The 20,840-nt window shown below is 41.4% G+C and overlaps 5 protein-coding genes across 5 annotated transcripts; 3 read left to right on the top strand and 2 right to left on the bottom strand.

Annotated features, from left to right (window-relative positions):
* Positions 1–309: 309 nt before the first annotated feature.
* On the top strand, positions 310–2,978 carry TGAM01_v206006 (homeobox and C2H2 transcription factor; the record flags this gene model as incomplete). The annotated part of the gene is made up of 3 exons (XM_024549771.1): positions 310–1,861; positions 1,933–2,824; positions 2,897–2,978. 3 exons carry the CDS (start codon positions 310–312, stop codon positions 2,976–2,978), a joined length of 2,526 nt encoding a protein of 841 aa, XP_024405433.1.
* A 428-nt stretch (positions 2,979–3,406) lies between these two features.
* TGAM01_v206005 (hypothetical protein) lies at positions 3,407–4,279 on the top strand (the record flags this gene model as incomplete). Its single annotated transcript, XM_018802739.2, has 1 exon — positions 3,407–4,279. One exon carries the CDS (start codon positions 3,407–3,409, stop codon positions 4,277–4,279), a length of 873 nt encoding a protein of 290 aa, XP_018664247.2.
* Positions 4,280–4,656: 377 nt separating this feature from the next.
* TGAM01_v206004 (branched-chain amino acid aminotransferase) lies at positions 4,657–5,845 on the bottom strand (the record flags this gene model as incomplete). The annotated part of the gene is made up of 3 exons (XM_024549770.1): positions 4,657–5,396; positions 5,523–5,666; positions 5,716–5,845. The coding sequence occupies 3 exons, from the start codon at positions 5,843–5,845 to the stop codon at positions 4,657–4,659; spliced, it is 1,014 nt and encodes a 337-aa protein (XP_024405432.1).
* A 3,207-nt stretch (positions 5,846–9,052) lies between these two features.
* Positions 9,053–13,299, top strand: TGAM01_v206003 (hypothetical protein; the record flags this gene model as incomplete). Its single annotated transcript, XM_018802741.2, has 6 exons — positions 9,053–9,556; positions 9,621–10,177; positions 10,249–10,571; positions 11,612–11,775; positions 11,830–12,725; positions 12,783–13,299. The coding sequence occupies 6 exons, from the start codon at positions 9,053–9,055 to the stop codon at positions 13,297–13,299; spliced, it is 2,961 nt and encodes a 986-aa protein (XP_018664249.2).
* A 287-nt stretch (positions 13,300–13,586) lies between these two features.
* On the bottom strand, positions 13,587–16,056 carry TGAM01_v206002 (hypothetical protein; the record flags this gene model as incomplete). The annotated part of the gene is made up of 5 exons (XM_018802742.1): positions 13,587–14,176; positions 14,238–15,377; positions 15,442–15,619; positions 15,674–15,919; positions 15,973–16,056. 5 exons carry the CDS (start codon positions 16,054–16,056, stop codon positions 13,587–13,589), a joined length of 2,238 nt encoding a protein of 745 aa, XP_018664250.1.
* Positions 16,057–20,840: the final 4,784 nt, after the last annotated feature.

The raw sequence follows: 20,840 nt of genomic DNA, 5'->3' as shown, positions 1-20,840 counted from the left end.
TCGAATCTGCCGTCCTGGTGACTGGAGTCTGTCCCACAAAATCAAAGTGGAGATTACATATGCTGTTTGGCTTTCAATTCTGTGGCTTCAGACTGTCCGCGCGCCTTCGGGCTTTCTTTTGCTGTTCCTAAACGCGATATAATATTCATGCCTGAGGCCCCTCTTTGAATGTGCGTGCGTGTGTGTTTGCGCGCCCGCCACTTTATCAGCATTTTATCCCACATCTGAGACAGCGCAGTTTTAACTTACTATTACCCAGAAACACAATCAGCCGGCTGGCTTTACTTATTCCTAGTGCATAGACAGCCAATGGATCCTACCGAACAACCAGAGGCTTGGGCCATTCTTGACGACTGGCCCAATCTTTTTGATACCGACTCCTTGCTCACCAGCCCGTATGTGGAATCTATCAACACATTACCAATTGCAGAGACTTCAATGCCTCGCGCAGTGCGTGGCGTGGATAATGCATTCCCTCCAGCGGCCGCGACTCACGCTCCATTGTCGCAGCAGCACAGCGCTGCTTTAGCACCATCATCAAATGACATCGATAACCCGTTCTTCTCGAGTCGGGTAGCTACGATTTGGGATGGGCTTGAACAAATCAATTCTCTGACCATTGGCGGGCTATCCCAACTTCCTACATACCCTCATACGGAAACTGGAGTGCCCTCTACGAAGTCTGACCAAGCGCCGGGTAATATTAATGACTGTTCAAACCAGTTAACTCTTGACTGTCATCAGCCAACACCTTCGAAAGTCGGGAAACGCTTTTCCTCAAGATTAAATAAGATTCTGAAGACTTGGTTGGCAGACCACGCTGATCACCCCTATCCTGGCGTCAGAGATATTGAGCTCATGCAGAAGCAGACGGGCCTAAGCAGACACCAGATTGTCAATTGGTTCGGCAATGCCCGGAGGCGGACAAAGACCAAGCCTGGACGACCACCGACACCAGTACCATCTTTTCTACAAAAAAATAGAACACATGAACAAAATATATCTTTTGAAGAGATGAACCCGCTCCAACGATGGCAAAATTCACCACCCGAATATGAACCAGCCACAGCCTCCGCAATCGCTAAAGCAGTTTGTGGTCTCTCTGTATCGGATGGCTACCCTAGTATGCCAGTGGAAGATATATCTCTGGTAAACTCATGGGGAAATGACTCAAGCAGCGCAATCACTTCAATGTCTAGCAACAGTTCTCTTTGTTCTGTCTGGTCGGCTGGCTCTCATCGGTCAGGCGGATTGCTCGACCATGGAAGAAAGTTGATCAGGCGCAGACGACGACGATCTCGGACGAATCGGTTAGAGCTCAACAGACCTAATAATCCCCTACAGTCAATATGCCATCCATATCAATGCACCTTCTGTACGGAAACGTTCAAAACGAAGCATAACTGGCAGCGACACGAAAAATCCTTGCATCTGTCTTTGGAGCAATGGAAATGTTCGCCCCAAGGACCAACTGAGCGGAACCCCGATAGTGGCAAGTTACAGTGTGTTTACTGTGGACAAATTGATCCTAGCCAGAATCATATATCGGAACATAACTATGCTGCTTGTCAACACCGTGATGTAGGTGAACGGACATTCTATCGAAAAGACCATCTACAGCAGCATCTAAAACTAGTACATGATACGAAATTCATGAGCTGGCCTATGGAGCTATGGAAACAGGAAATCGCAACTTTGCGGTCGCGATGTGGCTTCTGTGAGCTAACCCTGGCCTCCTGGGTTGATCGAACGGACCATCTGGCAGAACACTTCAAAGAAGGACAAACAATGGCCAGTTGGAAAGGGGATTGGGGTTTCGATAACCATGTTCTTGACATGGTGGAGAATTCTATGCCTCCATGTATGGTTTTGTCGCTATATTCCCCCTTATCTTATTTGTCAAGCGTGTTACTGATATGATAATGACCATAGATTTGATACACTATGAACGAAACTCTCCATGGCCTTTCACAACTCAGCAAGGTCCTGTGGAGTCTCCAATAAATGCATTCGAGTTAATCAAACTGGAATTGAGTTACTGGGTAAACAACATAAACGCGACAGGGACTTTACCTACTAACGAAGAGCTTCAGTATGAGGCTTGCTGCATCATACTTGGCTCTGAGATGCTTTCAAAAGCATTTGAAGAGCCAGGGCCGTCTTGGCTAAGAGACCTACTGATGTCTTCAAAAGACATAGTGAAACAGGCCCGAATTCGTCCTATGAAGACTTCTCTGAAAGCCCGAATCACGCCGCTTAAGATACATGGCAAAGGAAATATTTTTGAGAATTGTAATGCAGAGGAACAGCTTCGGAAATATGTCGACTTATCTATATCATCAGGCTTAATGATTGGGTATTCAGAGCTTCAATCCGAGGCGAGTAAAATTATTGCCTCATTAGACGCATCAGTCACAAACCCTTCACCATTATTTGTCCGCTTCTTGAACAATCTGATATTTGCATCAAATCAATGGCTTATACCATTTCATGGCCGCTCACATCTTCAACTAGGAGGAGGAATTGTTTCAGGGCCACCAAAGATAGTACAAGGCAATGCTGCCTATACATTTGGGGGAAATCTGATTCAGGCCGCCTACTCGACTGAATTCGCAAACGATCACACAATTGAGACTATACGGGGCCACAATTTGGCATCAGGAAAACTGACTCCTTACATTCAAGACGATAGCAACTGCTATAGACGTCTAACTAGAGAGTTATCTCGTTTTGTAGCGAGCGCCATCTCTCCAAATAACCCGAACAGACACATTCCCTCTGATGAGGAGCTACAATACCAAGCAAGATGGATCATGTTCGAGGAGTACGTGCATTATTTTTCCACCTCTCTTTTTTACCTAATTGCGGAGATCACTAACAAGTGTGCTTATGAAAGAGACGATCCGTGGAATCAGACGCCAGCAGATAATCCACAGTGGCTAGAGGATTTCAAGACTAATGTTGGCTTACTACTGTAGCTCTTGGTCTCGTATGAATTTTTCTTTCTCTTGCTAAATTTACCAAATTTTATTTTGTTCTTTAGCTGTTTGTTAAAGTTGAGTGCCGCTTTGTGAATTACGTGACGTGCGTTTGGCCACTAAGCTTCGTTAGCTCTCAAAAGGCGCAATCAACACGATTAATGTGGGCCTGCCCGAACTAATTAGCGGTAGCTTTATCCGCTTCTTGATGAGTTGCGCCTTGCCGCTCCCTTCAGTGAACACAGAGGTTTGGAAGTATATGGCATTGTTTAACCATAAAAGAGGCTTCAGAAGCAGGGGTTATCAAGTGCTGCAAGCGGCGCTTCCACACAGCCAACACATCTTCTACAAGCAAGCTCCAACGTAGCCGATACGTACATACCATACATACATACATACATACATACAACAACCAAGACTTCGCCGAGATGAGAATCGGTTTCTTGGGGCTGGGTATGATGGGTACGCCCATGGCAATCAATCTTTGCCGCAAATTTTCCGTGGTTGTTTGGAATCGAAGCGACTCGAGATACGATACCCTGATAGATGCAGGAGCTGCCATTGGCAAGACTCCCTCTCACGTGGCCAAGCAATCGGATATCATCTTTATAATGCTCTTTGATGGCTCTGCCATTCAATCAATAATCAATAGCGACGACGATTTTATGAAGTCAATACGCGGTAAAATAGTCATCAACACGAGTTCTGTATCTGTTGACTACAGCCACAAACTATCTCAGCAAATCCACGACGCTGGTGGTAACTTCATCGAGATGCCTGTCAGCGGCAGCAAGATCCCCGCTGAGCAAGGTCAACTTGTTGGCATGATTGCGGGAGATCCCGCCATTTCTGACCTGATTAAGCCGATTGTGGAACCCATTACCAGCGCCGCTGTGTATTGTGGCCCAATCGGATCGGGTTTGAAAGCCAAGTATGCCGTCAATCTGTTCTTAGTCTCGGTAACCGCCGGACTCGCCGAATCCATGAATCTTGCTCGGAGTCAAGGTCTTAGCCTCGAATCTTTTGGCAAAGTGCTTAACGCCTGTCCTCTAGCCTCTGCGTACTCGAGGGTGAAGATTGCCAAAATTCTCAAGGAAGACTGGTCTCCACAGGCAGCCATGAAGGATTGTTATAATAGCACCCAGTTGATTCGATCAGCAGCGCAAAAGGTACAAGTCCAAACGCCTCTCATTGAAATCTGCCACTCACTCTATCGAGATGCTTGTAATTCTGGTTGGGGAGAAGAGGACATGATGGCTATATACAAACTGTTTACTCAAGCACAGACTGTTCCCTCATAGCTCAGCAGACATAAGACCTTTTGAACAAGAAGTATGAGTAGTTCCTCATGGAATAAAAATGCCTTCTAGATAAAATATATGCTTTTGCTATACTTTGAAGCCCGTTACACAGGGGCCAATGAATTATTCAGTTGTAGATAATAGAACGAAATTTATAGAAATTGGTCCATATCGTGTCATGGTTCAATAGAACGTATCAATGAACCAGTCGTCGAAGCAGCTGGGCGAGAGATATGCCAAAATCACTCCCAGAGAAAAAGGCCGGTTAGTAAAGCATAACCACATGTAAATTAGTCACAAACAAACACATCTAGTCGGGAATAAAGATATAATTTATGAATTGAGTATCAATAACTTGACCAATAGCGTCACTACTGCTAATCGATAATATAACTCCATTCGTGAGATTCATCCCCATACTGAATTGCCTCCATCCACTCTTTCATCTTCACTGTAATCTCTCCAGCTTCTTCATTTTGGTCTAATCCGCAGTTTAACCCCTTTCCTCTCCAATATATAGTCCGAACAGGACTAACGATTGCAGCCGTACCCGCGCCAAAAGCTTCGATCAATCTTCCTTCTCGTGCAGCTTGATCAATTTCCGTCATAGTGTACTTCCGTTCAGACACCACCCACCCTTCCGGGGCTAGCCTTTCACGAGCCAGAGTTAAAATGCTGTCACGAGTTATCCCCTCCAAAATAGTGCCGTCCAAAGGGGCAGTAATGAGTTCTTTCTGTCCATCCTTTGTCCGGATTGCTACAAACATGTTCATTGTGCCCACTTCAGTCACAAACTCTTCTTCGCCAAATAGCCAAAGGTTTTGCTGATGCCCGCGGCTAGCAGCCTCTTTCTGGGGAAGGACACAAGGCGCGTAATTAGCTCCCAGTTTCTTATCTCCAACACCTCCAGGCCACGCCCTTACGGCATAGTTTGTAGCCTCCAAAGAAATAGCCTTGAAGCCAGTGGGATAATAAGGTCCAACTGGAGAGGCAATGACAAAGAGCATAGCTGACTCAGGCGGACTGATGCCAAGCGTAGTCTGCGTGCCAATTAATGTAGGCCGCAGGTATAGTGAGTATCCTCTCTCTCCTGGAATAAAACACTCATCCATCTTAACTAATTTTGCAATTAGGTTGATAAGATCAGGCGGTTGAAAATTGGGAAGAGCAATCCGACTCGCGGACTTATTAAACCTGGCCATATTTTTATCAGGGCGGAATAGTCTAATTTTGCCATCACTACCTTTATATGCTTTCATTCCCTCAAAGCACTCGAAAGCATAATGAAAGACGCATGTCGCCGGATCAAGAGACAAGTTCTGGTATGGAAGTATACGTGGCGCATGCCACCCATCTTCTTTTGTCCACTCGACGGACAGCATATGGTCTAAGGATGCCGTTAGCAAATCGAATTTTTCATAACTAAACATACAAACCTGTGAAATTCCTCCCAAATACCAATTTCTCAGGAGGTATAAGTAACCCATGGTCACTTGTTTTCACAACTTGCAGCTTAGAAACGTCAATTGGACAGATCTCTGCTGCTGCAAATATTTCTGTTTCCATATTGCTTATGCTCATGTGGACTTTTCCTGGCACTTAATAAATATGTCGCTTAGTATAGTCAATATAAGCAAGAGTTATTGATTGTTAAGAAAATACAGCTGGCCTATCAAGGGAATTTATACACTGGTGGTGCGGGTAATACTTGCGCAAGAGAGCCTAGCTAAATCTGAGCATTATTGTATCATGACGCAAATTATTTCTTACTCATTGTAAGTTTTATCTGGTTTACTAGCTATTCAATTCACAATGCTCCCTTTGCTCCCTTTGCTCCCTTTGTCGCGTCTAATACGATTTAAGCTACTCTTTCGGTCATTCTGCAGCCTCAGTTACAAACCATATCCACTAAAGCGACTATTCTTCATGTAGAGTAGCGATAAAATTGCCGAAACAAAGCTAGGAGTGAAGATTTGCCGAGGACGACATGAGCGCGCGCCCTTGGGCGACAAGGCAGCGTTCCACTCTGAAGCAGCACATCGGATATAGCCCGTAAGTGGGCGTATTTGACAACTAATTTAGATAGGTAGCATAATTCCTCGCCAAACGCAACATTCGGCTTTAATTTACAACAAAACTGTACCATATCATGATCCTTGATTCCGATGAAGCCGCACAAGGCTATCAGGTAGAGACCCAGTGAGTAGGTTCTCTGACTGTGTACAGTGTCAATAGGTAGTACTAAGTCGTGAGAGCCTTGGCTTTGCGCCTTAAATTAACAAGGGAGCAGATTACACTTTTTACAGCCGGTTAGAGGTGCAGCTTATGCCGATAGAATATTATAAAAGAGCAGCCGAAGAGACTTGATAGGTTTGGGTTGAAGGAAATGAGATATATATTACACCCTCTACATCCCGCTGTATTTTTTACTATCTACTTCCCCAAATTAACTTCCAATTTTGTTTAATAAGTTGACAGGCTTCTTCGTCAATCGTTGGACGCAACAAAATGATTAACCCTAGGAATGGAGGCTACGGTGATCGTTGACAGCCATACGGTTCTCACATAGCGAAGATGTACGAGGATGGTATCTTCAATGACAAGCTGCCAATCGTCACGACGGATCCAAACCTTCTGGAAGAGCAAGCACGAAATGCAATGGGACATAAACCTTTCGGCTACATCTACGGAGGCGCTGGTGGCATGTCAGCTGTAGAAGCGAATCGTCGAGCATTTGACCAGTGGAGAATTGTTCCTCGCGTTCTGAAATCTTGTTCTCCGAGAAATCTAACGGCGAAGTTGTTCGAGAAAGACTATGGCAAATTCACACCCCTGGAATCGAGCAACGCTACTTGGTGAAAAACGTGTACTTCAACTGTAGGTTCCTAATTTATAAACTAAGAGCTAGTTTATATTAGCAAAAAGATATGAGGGATTCAATAAGTAATATAGTTATATTTTACTTTATCATTATAATTACATTTTAAAAACTTGTTTTATAGGTTTAGGTTAAGAAGGCTTTTAAGTAGATTTTAAAAAAATATAGCTATTAGCTAAGTCTTTGGAGATATAGCTGCTAGTTAAGTCTCTAGAGACATAGCTGCTGGTTAATTCTTTAGAGATATAGCTACTAATTGAGTCTCTGGAGATGTAGCTGCTGGTTAAGTCTCTAGAGATATAGGCCTTTAAAGATATAGCTACTAGTTAAGTCTCTACAAGTTTCAAGGCCATATCCGCTTATTCCGCTGCGAAAACAAGGACTGCAGTGTGTTTAGTGGGGCCGGGCCGAAGCCCAAGCATATAACGGTTAAGCCACCATCATCATCGAGTTATACAGGGGGCGCCTAGGTTTTTGAGGCGTTCCCCTCTATAGGCCGGGGGCGGCGCCACTTTTTAAAAAGCTGTAGTACGAATTGCCACGGAATAGGCGGAGAGGCTAGAGTTTCCGCCGAAGGAGACTGTAGAGTAGTTTAATAACAGTATGGCCAAGCCCGGAGCCCAAGTCCGGAGCCAGTAATTTCTAGCACTTAGAGCGATATTATTAGTAATAAGCTCAGCCGTCTTATCCAGAGAAAGATTTTTCTTCAATAACTAATATGAAGTAAATCTTCAATAACTGATATAGAATAAACAAATGTGCTTAATTTAGCTAAGTAGTAAGCCAGGAACAAATCTATATAACCCAGGGCTTGAGTTATATAATCAATAAAAAACAAGGTTTGCCCTTAGGTGAAGCAAGCATAGCCATTATTACTGTCCTTTGTCACAGTAGCATAGTTCATACTCTGCTTCGGAGTCAGGTGAGACTAGATCAGCAGCCGTTATATCGATGGCATCAATCAATGCGAGCTCGCAGCCCAGGAGAAGAGAAGATAGTCTCTGTGCCAGTCTCGGCAGTACTCCAGTCACATCTGTACAGGTTGTAGTTTTATGTAAGTGTCTAGCTTCCATAAGTGCTGCAGCACGTTATTTTCAAACTTTCTAAATCTGTAAATTTTCTCTCCTTTAGGCATTCATTACTAGGCTATAGACATAGTTCAACGCCTCCTTTCCATAAGTGACTCGACGACCTTTGCCAGGTAGTATCGCTCGTGTTGAACAATTAATACGTAGTCTATTACTTCCACTTACAAAGTAAGCAAAAGAAAGACTTGGAGCCGCATTCTGTTATCTTGGATGCAGGTATGTAAACAAGCGTATAAGATATTAGCTCAGAACAATCGCGGTTGGCTACGTTTCTCCAAAATTGGCCGAAGACTTATACAAACAGCTTAAAGCTCAGTATAGGGTATCATCAAGGAGTAATATCCGCACAAGATTTACAGCGGATAAGATAACAAACCGCATACGCGTCTACTCAAGGTTAACGCGAGATACTTAGCCAAGTGGTAATAATAATATTAATCAAATAGTAATTGCTTTACTTTAGCTTATTGAACTAATAGTTTAAAAAAAATGTATCATGACTCTGTGACGATAATATCGCAACTTTCTTTTTCTTCTTAACGCTATTGTGGAGACTCCTGTGATTCTTCAATGACAGCATTAGCATTAACTTCAATGACAGCATTAGCATTAAACTAACGAATTTTGACGATCTTATGACCTGTAGATTTTCCACGAATCCAAATCTATATCATCTTCGTGCGCTCTATAAAACACGCAGAAGCTGCTGCTGCTCTTGCTATAAATTGTAAACAATCAAATACTTATTTGCTATATCGTCCCTCTAACGACATTTGCGTCCTACAAGCCTCAGTTTTGATCATCTCAATGGATCGCCTATCGTACTCTCAATCGTCTTCTTGCTGCCACTCCAGCGACTCTTCTGATAGCTCAAGTCTCAGCTCAAGTCTCAGCTCAAGTCTTGGCTCAAGTCTTGGCTCAGCTACTACGCATATGCGTGTCTTTCTCGTACAGACTGCAAGGGGTCTTTTCTCTTCCTCAGGAGGTTATAAAGCGAACATCTGCCTGTTGCGTTTTCTTGCCTCACGTGGTCATTCTGTTATCCAACTTTGTTACTCTCATCAAGGTGAGACAGAGACCTATATCCAGAGCATGAATAAGAGCGGTAGTCGTGAGATAGGCCTTAGTAAAAAGGTTCTACAGCTAAGAGCTGAGAACGGCGTGTCGAAGACAGATGTCGAGGTGATTGATTTGGTCATGGAGAATGACGTACAGATTGTTGCGTTGGACAGCGAGACATTTGACGCTGCATTCGGTGGCAAGAAGAACATATCCAAGGTAATGGCTAGAGAGACGGCTGAATACATTGAGGTAATTGCCCACTCAAGGTACGACTTTATTCAAATTAACTAATTCACACTTGTGTCTCAACTAGACCGGAGTTCTATCTGCACGACTGCACGACTTTGTCTCCTTCCTGCAACAGGAAATAACGCGTTTCTCACCTACACACATCATCTTCAATGATGGCTTGTCTATGCAGGCCACTTCTGCCCTGGAAATGCCCACTATGAATGCGTGCCGTATAAACGTCATACATACTGCCGAGCAGCTTCCTTTCGGTCCATTCGCGGGTGGCGTGCCTGGACAAGCAAGCTCAACGAGTGAGCTGAAACATCTGAAAATGCTCGACGGCATCTGGAGCGTCTCCCAAGCTATCAAACAATACGCTTTCAAGCAGGGACAGCTGCAGACCAACTTTTTTGTGCATCATCCGTGGACCTACCTTGAGGAGAGAAATCACACACTGCCCAGCCATCTACACAACTGGGACAAGAAATTTATCGGCATGATAAATCCGTGCGCAGTTAAAGGATTGCCCATCCTCGTGAATCTTGCTAAGTCAGGTCCACAGTACGACTTTCTGGTATACAAGAGTTGGGGCTTCGATGATAAGGTTGGCAAGCAGCTAAGCGAGCTGCAAAATATCTCGTGAGTTCAAGTTAACAATTACTGCGCGTCGAGCATTATGAACTAATATGAGCTTCGCCCCTCACGCGCAGTGTTCGCTCAACATGTACAGATATGGAAAAAGCCTGGCGCGATATCAAAGTGCTGCTCATGCCTTCACTCTGGTTTGAGGCGTGGGGGATAGTGCTGATTGAGGCCCACCTCCGCGGCATACCAGTTATCTCATCTAACGCAGGCGCACTACCTGAGTCCATGCTAGGACTTGATTGCATTATAACGGTCAATCCCATCCAAGGGGAGCGCGATGAGGATGGATCATATATCGTGCCTGACCAAGACATCGGACCATGGGTCAAAGCCGTAAACAAACTCATGAATAACAGATGCGAGTACGAAAACCTTTCAAACAAAGTGCGTATGACGACAGAACAGTGGTTAAAGAATTTAGATGAGACGGCTATTGAAAAGTGGTTAATGACTCTATCGGTCGAATCGAATAACGCGGGAATAGTTGGATAACTTGAATTATGATCGCTAAATATAAGTGTGGAGTGATACTCACTCTTTGTCATCAAACTTACCAAAAATGTGCCAATTTAAGGTATAGCAATACCACAGTGTAGAAGCCGGCAACAACATGTGGGACATCCCACGTGCGCGTAGTATCAAACTTCAATGCCGAGCAAAGTCTCAAATCAGGGTGTACCTACCACCATCCGTCGGACGTCATTTTACTTGACAAAGAAACGTCAGCTTGATATCATAATGCGTGTTTTACCTTCACCGAGAGATGCCAGCTTGATATCATAGTTCGTATAATCTGAGCATGTCTTTGAATCACCTCACCTGAGCTTTGCGTGGTGCTGACGTCAATTTCCTATTGCTGAAATATCAGGCAGCCAAAAACAAACTTAAAAAGGGGTTTCTAAACAAGCATTTCTTGATCCTTGGACGAGGAAAACATCCATCTTGCCTTCTGCAAATCTCATGAAATCCTTCTCCAGGCATTTTGCCCCCCAAAAGCTCGGTCCTTTGCTTTTCCCTCTACATCAACTGAAGGGCTTGAAAGGAAGTTATCAGAGGTCCTTTAACAGTGGCAAAACACTATCTCATAAGATGTCAGATCTTAATCTCGTCAAGACTGAGCGTGTTTGGTGGAAGGAGTGCATCGTGTATCAAGTAATTCTTACCAACCGAAGCCTGTCTATTAAACTTCATTCAAGCCCTGACACGCTGCAGATATATCCAGCTTCTTTCCGGGACACGAATAATGACGGCGTTGGTGATATCCGTGGAATCATAGAGAAATTGGACTATTTGAAAGTGCTGGGAGGCAAGTAAATCGGTCATTGCATGATACAATCTGCTAATATATGTCGGTTAGCTGATGTGATCTGGTTGTCTCCAAGTAAATTATTTGACTGCCACTGCAAGATCTTGCTAACACACCAGTAGTATACAAAAGCCCCCAGGTAGACATGGGGTACGATGTTTCAGATTATAAGGACATCGAGCCCAAGTACGGCACGTTGATGGATGTTGACGACCTCATTGCCGAGCTTGGTAAACGCGACATGAAGCTAATGATGGATCTTGTGGTAAACCACACTTCTGATCAGGTAATTGTCCGAAACGCAAATGGCAAGTTGCTAAGGGGTCTGATAATGAAATAGCATCCTTGGTTCCTTGAGTCGCGGTCTTCCCTAGAAAATCCCAAAAGAGATTGGTATATTTGGAAGAAAGGCAGAGTTGACAAGCACGGCAAGCCTGTTCCACCAAACAACTGGTGCCGTACCCTAGACACAGCCGAATCGGCTTGGGAATGGGACGAAGTCACAAAAGAATACTACCTGTCCGTATTCTCCTCTGCACAACCCGACCTCAATTGGGAGAACAGAGAAGTCCGAGATGCAGTGCACGATATCATTCGATTCTGGTTGAATCGAGGTGTTTGTGGCTTTCGCTTGGACGTCATAGACCACATCTCTAAAGTTCAGCACTTCCCAGATGCAGAAGAGAAGATTCCAGGCCAGTACTATCAGCCTGGCGACAAGTTTTATGCCAATGGACCGCGCCTAACCGAATACTTGCAAGGTATAAGGAAAGTGCTGAATGAATATGACACTATCACAGTCGGTGAGATGCCGTTTGTGAACGATGAAGACGAGATTATCCGTACCGTCGGGTTGCAAGGATCATTGAACATGATCTTTCTATTTCACCTGTTGAATCTGGATAATGAACCGGGCCGTTCGAAGTGGTCTTACTCAGAATGGGATGCTGCCGATATGAAGCGGATTCATATGCGAACGCAGCGGTTAATGATTGACAGAGACGGTTGGAACGCAGTATTTTGTGAGAATCATGACTCTCCAAGATCACTGTCACGATTTGCGGATGATAGTGACGAGTGGCGTGAGTATGCGGCAAAGATGCTCTGTACTAAGCACTCAACGCTTGGTGGAACGGGGTATATTTATCAAGGCCAGGAGCTAGGCATGCGAAACATTCCTCCGGACTGGCCAATCTCAGAATACAAGGATATTGAGTCTCAGAGCTACTGGAAGTTGTGAGTTTGACCTTTGTTAAAACTATGTCTTGACCTGAGCTTATTCGTCTCAATTAGTGCGAGCAAGCAATTTGCCAATAACCACAGAAAGCTGGAGTATGCAAAGAAGATGATAGAGCTTAAAGCCCGCGACCATACACGAACTCCAATGCAATGGGACGCTTCTCCAAATGCTGGTTTCTGCAAGGCAAGCGTCAAGCCATGGATGCGAGTTAATGACGATTACCCCCGTATCAATGCTCTGGATCAATTGGACAACCCACATTCCGTATTCTCCTATTGGAAACGTTGCCTGCAATTACGCAAGGAACATAAAGAAGTGTTCATTTATGGCGGGTTCGAGATTCTGGATCCGAAGCATAAGGATGTGGTAGCTTATAAACGCTTCTCAGAACACGAGTGCTGGGTGACAGTTACAAATTTCACTGGCAAATATTTACAATGGACAGGAATTGGAGATATTAAGGCAGTAGAATGGGTACTTGGAAACTATTCTCTTGATTTACATAATAATAGTAAAAGTCTTGATATTAGTTTAAGACCATGGGAAGGTATTATTGGAAGATGTATATAATACCTTCTTAAAATCTGTATAATTTACTATAATAACTTAAAATAAAAATACATAATATTTTTATTATAGACTAATAACTATAAGATAAAAAGAAAAGGACAAACAGAAGTTGCAGTTATCTTGATTAATTTGTTTACAATAATCCGCATAATACATTAGAAGACTACATCTGACAACATGCACCAATAGTGAAAGCAACTAATACACCATACGACAGGAGATACGTGTCTTTATAATCCTGATCCTAACTAGAAATTACGAATTGCAGTTGAATCAAGTCCTCAAAATCACATCGTATAAGCAGGCGGATCCTCCATCTCCTCAAACTCTTGCAGGGACAAGTCATAACCCAAATGCCTCTTCAGCAGCTCATGAGTTACAAACCTTTCGGGTGTATTCCCTTGTGCATCAACAAAAGACACATGTGGATTGACTTCGCTTATTCTCTGCAACTCATTTGCGTGCCGGTGGTGATGTGGGCAGCCGTCCACTCCGACCAAGAATATAGTGACGTGAACCCATGAGAGGCCCAGTAGATCAAGTTCAAACTCGTCCATGTCTTGGGCCTCTCCATCTAGTAGCAGAAGGACCCTTAGAATGGGGGTCTCCGGCCCCGCTTGCCAGCCGTATACCGGGTGATAGGTTGCTGATGCTGAGTATTTTTGAAAATGGAGCTCTTTAACCTTTTGCCATCCCGTCATAACGCGCGTGCCACCTCCGAATCTGACGTTTTGCCAGACCTTTTCGAAATTTTGGTGGTTCAGAACGCCAACGTAATCTGCATGGTTGGCAAATGTGGTTAGCTGGTAACCCTGAAAGTTGTGATCGTGGTTGGCAAGGGCGTCTGTGAATCGGCGGATGATGGCTTTGGCAGTATCTGCAACGGAATGAGTGTGGTTAGTGTTCGCTGTCATTTTGGACAAGATTGAATACCCCACCTCTATTCTTGGGTTGAGTAGATCGAGTGTATCCCTTTATGAGATACTCGTCGTACAGTGGCCGCATTGGCTCAAAGTCCATCGAGCCAGATACGTCTAGCAATATCACGCTATTATCCGAAGCAGTCTCCGGAACGTCATAGGGCCGAAATGGCGGAGGCATGACTTGTTTGGAGTAGCCTTCGGAGGTATGCTGGAGGTGGCAAGTGTCGTCTGCTGCAAAATATATCGGGGGTGGCTCTACAGCAGATGCCATCCTTTTTCGGGCCATATCCAGTGCGGAAATAATGTCAGGCTTCAGCCGCTGTCCGGTCCCGGCTCTGTGATTTAACACCCAGTATAGCCTCTCCTCTGCTGTATCGTCGTAGCCCCTCCAAGCCGGTGTAATGCCTCTCCACCCTGCACTTGCGTCAACCGTGAACTTGAGAGGATTGGATATCTGGTTCGCCCACGCCACAGGAATAGGCTCAAAGTAGCCTGCTCTTAGCATATGAAGGTATTGAAGGGGTTTTCGTTGGCGCATTTGGGCGATTGTATTAGTCATCCCAACTTTGTTTTGGTAGGCGTCCACGATCTGTCGCCACTCGGTGTCTGGCCATCTGCCATTTTCCTCCTGAACGATCTCGTCACGTAATTTTCTGCATTGGACCAGCGCTTTTTCTAGCTTAATGGCTGCTTTCTCTTCGGGAGACTTGATCGAAAAGGCCTTCTTTAGCGTTACGAACCTTGATGGTTTGCTAAATGAAGATGCTTCGCCGTTCTCGTTGACCACTGCACTCACTGAGCTTTGTTCACCACTTTTCTCGGACTTGTTGTAGGCTAATCCTCCATCCCCCTTTTTTGTTGATGTTGAAGACGCTTCGCTGGTTACAATTGACCGTGAGTTATCAAGATTCTCAAGGTCCCAAATGTTCATCCTTGGCTCCTTTGCATTGATGGCCGACTGGGCCTCCCCGTTGAGCTGCGCATTCAAGCTAATAGTCTGATGAACTGAAAGACTATAATACCTGGCTATAGGACGCGCCACACCTATATAGCCTGAACTATAGTTGCCATACGGCGAAATGACGCGCATTCTATACGGATTGCTGGAAAAAAAACCCAACCTTGTCTGATAGCTGTTATGGTATGACTTTTCGCCTGAAATCTGTCAGTCTAGTCGATGAGCGGTCGAGGACTCCTGAGAATGTCTGATGTTTCTTACCTGGGTACATGACAGCTTCTGACCACCTGTTCTGCACGTTCAGTCGCCTCGCCTTTAGAGCCATGTATTGGTGAATGTCACACCCACAAAAGGTGTCCACATCATGCTCTGGCTCGATGTCACTATTATATATGCGGTGTGCCAGCTGCACGTTCTGGAGAATATTTTGCATTTCTTGCTGCGATTCATGAGACTGAAGTTCGGTGGGAGGTTAGGGAAAGTGAACGCAAACCTCATCTCTAGCACGAATCCTCCCTGCCTCAATCACTCCATTCGTGTGTGGCCGTAGATGTTGATGGACGGTGTGTCCTTTGCCGTTGTTGGAGACATTATGTGATGGCGCAGGGTACACCGGAGGTGCTTCACTGACTGAGCCAGGGGCGACATTGGCTTGCTTGAGAGACTTGGGCTCTAGTTGTGAATATTTTCCCGGATTATCGAGGTATTCCTCTACCGCTTCGTCTATACTCGACGCCCCCTTACCCCAGAATTAGCGGCTGCAATCGCTGACCACGAATCTAGAGTATTTACCTCCAAAAAGACCCACGCCTTGCCCTCGTCGGCATCTGGAACGCAGGAGATGAACTTGGCTACCGCATCTTCGGAGGGCGTCATGATGTAACAACAATCAACTGTAGTATTTGACCAGAAGCTCGAGGAAGATGTCAAAAATGAACGGCATCTGACAGTCGGTATGTGTGCGACTTAATCCTATTCTTTCGACGTCGTCATTCAGCGTCGTGGCTTAATGGCTAAATCGGCACACCGGCCACGTGCGCAACTTCCGGCTATCGGCTTACTAGCGCACTAGACACAGCCCCCTTTAATGATCAAATAAGCGGCATCGAGGGAAGTTCTAGGTAGGTTCATTTTATAACCAGCTTATTTCCCCCCCTAGTCCATGTGGCCTGGAATTTGGGGTTCCCTATACTAACCCATATTACTCCGGAATTGCTAACTAATATCTTGCCAGGTCTCGTTCTTGCCTACACTACTATATATTTAACATCTTAAACTAGAAGCTAAAAATAGTATAAAATAATTAAGAATTAAATTTAAGGATATTTTAAGGCTTATATATTGTCTTATATATTAGTTAATGTGTTTCTATTCTTTGTTGCTGTGAAATTTGCACTTTAATTTGTTGACCTTGTTGTTAATGATAAATATACTAGCTAATTAGATTTTAGCGGTTAAAGCTTGACTCTTTTGAATTTCGCAGTTAACTAATCCCATTTAGGAATCCAGCACCTACCTTATACACTAATAGATAACCTAGCTAATTGGAGGCTAGGTCTTAGCAGTCTTACATGCACCCTTATTTACAGTATATCACAAGCTCTCTTATATATTCTTTAGGTAAAGAACTAAGAAAGCTTTGTTTTCTATATTTCCTGCCTTTTAACCTATAGACTAGAAAAACCATCTGCCTTCCTTACCTATGGATAAACATATTATCTGCTTTTCTAACCTATATATTAAAAAGGCCCCTCTTTCTCTTTAATCTCTGGATTAACACTCTCTGCGCCTTTATTTCTTCCTATTCTACAGCTTCTCTTAACTCTTTATTCTACCTATATACTTCTACTTGAAAACCCGATTTTACTAGTAATAGCATTATAGATAATATAAGCTATAGAAATACCCTGGGAAAGTGTAAGTGTGGTAGGCCCTGAAAATACTTAATAGCTAAGGCTAAAGCTGCAGCGGATGTAGAATAGAAGCGAGCGGCGCAGTGGGACGCTTCCTCTGCATAATATAACTTAACGCATACTAACTTCTATAACCCAGTCCTATCTCTATAATTGGTAAGCACATTTGGCGGCTTCCTTTTACTAGCTAACCCTACTAATACACTATAACTAGACTAAAGAGATATATTATAATTCTTAGCTAAAGTTAATCCTTAGTTAAAAGGGGATATAGCAGAGTAAGCTATCTTTAATAATAGAACTCCTGTAAATAATGCAGAATCTAATCCTATCCTAAAATACAATAGTCCCGACCTAGAAAAGGTCATTAGCTTTAATGCACCCCCAGAATCCTTGCCCCAGCCAGGGAACAATAAGTTAAATCTAGTTAGACACCTTGCATAGAAGCTAGCAGAATAACTTATTAAATTTCAAGGATATTACAATAGTTATTACTAAGCAGTAAAATAAAACCGCATAAAAAGTCCAAATGCATAAATTAGCCTTGCTAAGTATCCAGAATCTATAGTTAAATTAGGCGCTAATGTCCTTAGTAATAAGGCTATTATAAGTAAGAAAGATAACCTAGCTGGGGAAATAAACCCTAAATTTAAAAAGAAGGTTATCTGTGGCCTTAATTTAAGAGTTAAAGTCTTTTATATCTCCTTGGATAAAGATAAGAGAGTCTTAACTAGTGTAGGCATTACCTTTAATGTAGATAGTATTATAGAGTTCTTAAGCAGCCTTGCTGTTGCTAAATAAGGCATTTATTAATTACTTATTAAAATAATAGTCTTAGATCTTTAGTCCGCTTTATACCTTTAATTAATTCCAGTGATATATTTTAATAGGGACAGAGTTTAATATTAGGTCTACTGGCTTATATACTAAATTCCCTATTATACATTCAGCTGAATTATTAGCATTAAGGATATATCCTTATATTTCCTTTTTCTTAAATTATACTAAGCTAAATAAAAGAGCAGTAAGCTCTATAATAAAGATTTTTAATTATAAATAAATAATATTCTGCTTCTAGTAATTTACTAAAATTATAGCAGTGCATATATTTAATATTATCTATTACACTATAACTATAGCTAATATAACTTTACTACCTATAATATAAAAACACTTACATAGCATATGCATCTAGCTGCGCGGGAATAATAATTAATATACTATTTACTGCTAAAGCTACTGGCAGATATTTAAGCTTATATTTTTAATGCTATTTAAGAGCTAGGTTTTTATTAGTTTTAAGATATTACTATCCTTCTATAAGCAAAGAATTTACAAATAGTTACTAAAGATATTACCTAAGAGAGAATAGTATTAAGGTTTAAAGAGTACTAGACTAATTTAGTAAATAAGAGCTTTATTATAACTTACTTTTATATTAACATTAGAAAGGAGACTTACTTGCAGTAGCTTTTAAAAGTTATACCTTAGGATCTAATGGCAGCTAAAGGAAATAATAATAAAGAAAATATATAAGCTAAAATACTACTATATAAGCGATATTGCCTAGAGTTATATTCTTCTTAAATTAGTAATTTATCCACTAATAAAGGATCCTAGAAGTAAGTGTTTTATTTATTTACTATGCTTTATAATAGTGGGAGCTTAATGGTTAAGACTGGGAATTGCTCTAAACGCCGCTTTACTAGTTTTCTTTACTCTTAGTTTTACCTTAGTGTTAAGGAAGTCTTTGTAATAGGAAATATATATATATTTATAAATATAGCTATTAAAACCCTTGCTTTAAATAAGAAATTAAGGAAAATATAGGAATTTATTAAAGGTGGCCTTAGCTATTAATTAATTACATTAGTTAAGGTATACCTATATATAAAGCTTTAGTATTACTTTACTTTACTAGGATTAATGTATAAATCTTTTAGCATTAGAGAGGAGCATTGCGTTTCTAGGAATCTCTTCCACACAATTGGTTATTCTATTTGCCCCTAAGGCCTCTATAATAAACACTTAGTTGCTCTTATAGAGGATAACTCTTTATATTATAGTTTTATTACTAAAACCCTGCTTTAATAGGTATAGTGGAATATTAATAAATTCTGTATAAGGTTTAAGTTAGTATATAGCTTTTAAGACCTGCATTTTATAACCTAGGAGCATATAAGAATTATACTTATATTTCTTTATTGCTTTTAATTCTTATATATAAGTAAACTAATATAGAAAGTTAGTGGTTACTAGCAGGATATATAACTATAACCTAATTTATATTAACTAAGCGGATTACATTAATATAAAGGTCTTAGATTTAAATAGACTATAGAGATATATAGCTACACTTAGTTCCTTAATAAAATTAATTAGAATATGCTTACTTTCTGCTAATTATATGCAGCTTATATAATATTTAATAATCCTATTATATAGACTGCCTATTGCGCCTAGTACCACTAAGTTTAAGATATATAAATTAACTTTATTTAAGTAATAAGGCCTATTAATAAATACTTAAATTTAGTGTTACTCCTGTATACCTAAATATTTTAAAGGATTATCTTTAAGAGCTTTGCTTATATGCATTTTAGAAGGATATATTCTTTTATATTAAGTTAGTGTTAAAGCTAGAATGCAGGGAGGCTATATTATTAGGAGAGATTCCTCTTTGCTATAATAGTATAATAAATTCTATGCTTAAAGATTATTAACTGCTTTAACTTACTAAGGGAAATAGGCTAGTAATAAAAAATATTTATATTTTATTTGCTTAGCTCTAGAAATCTAAGGATAATTACTTTAAATATAAAGGCTAGAATAAGAAACCTTATTATATGCTCTTTTAATAGAGTTTTTATGCTATTAAAACTGTATAAGGGAAGGCTAGCGCCTGTAAGTAATATTAAAAGCTAAAAAGATTATTTATTAGGAGCTATTAAATTCTCCCCCATTCACACAGCTGTGGATTTATATATAAAAATAAAGAAGATAAGCTATTTATATAGTGGCCTATTGCGCATTAAGGACTTCTAAGACACTATGCTAAGTCTTATAGAATTAGTACCCTTGCGAATTTACTATTAGCAATAAATATTAAACATTACCCTATTAACAGCTGGAAACTAGTAAGTAGTCTGCTTTAGAAAAAGTATATGCCCTTTGTAATGCAGCCTGAGTAAAATTTAGTTTAAATGCCTAAAAGTAAGCTATATACTAAATTAATTAGCTTTCGCGAGCAAATATTAACTGGGCCTTCCCGGATTCTTTCCGCAATACTTATATTAGAGTTAAATAACTCTCCTAAGGGAGAGTATTCCCACTATAAATGTAGTAATATAAGGCAAATGCGTGTTACTAAGACCTTTAAGGAATGCAATAAGGTTAATAAGTATCTCTAATTTTTAAGAAAAGGGCTAGAAATATATAAAAATCTTTAAAGTTATCGGCCGAATTAATGTAAATAACACTAAAATCGCACCGCAGTGTATCTTAATAGCGATTTAGATCCTATTATAAGAAGTAATAAAGCTAAGGCTATATTAAATATAGACAGTCTAGCTATTACATATAAACAATAAGCACAGGCAGTGTGTAAAATGGAAACTCAAGTGCGTGAGCTTATTAAAGAGTTTAAATAAAAATATCCGCAATAGTAGAAATTATATAATCCTGTTATAAGAGAGCTTAATTGCTGTTTAGAAAGGGTTAAGGATATAAAGTAGCATGGTACTGTAT

This window comes from Trichoderma gamsii (assembly GCF_001481775.2).
Source record: "Trichoderma gamsii strain T6085 chromosome Unknown Scaffold_20.2, whole genome shotgun sequence".
Taxonomy (NCBI): Eukaryota; Fungi; Ascomycota; class Sordariomycetes; order Hypocreales; family Hypocreaceae; genus Trichoderma; species Trichoderma gamsii.
This window is presented reverse-complemented; position numbering and strand designations above follow the sequence as displayed.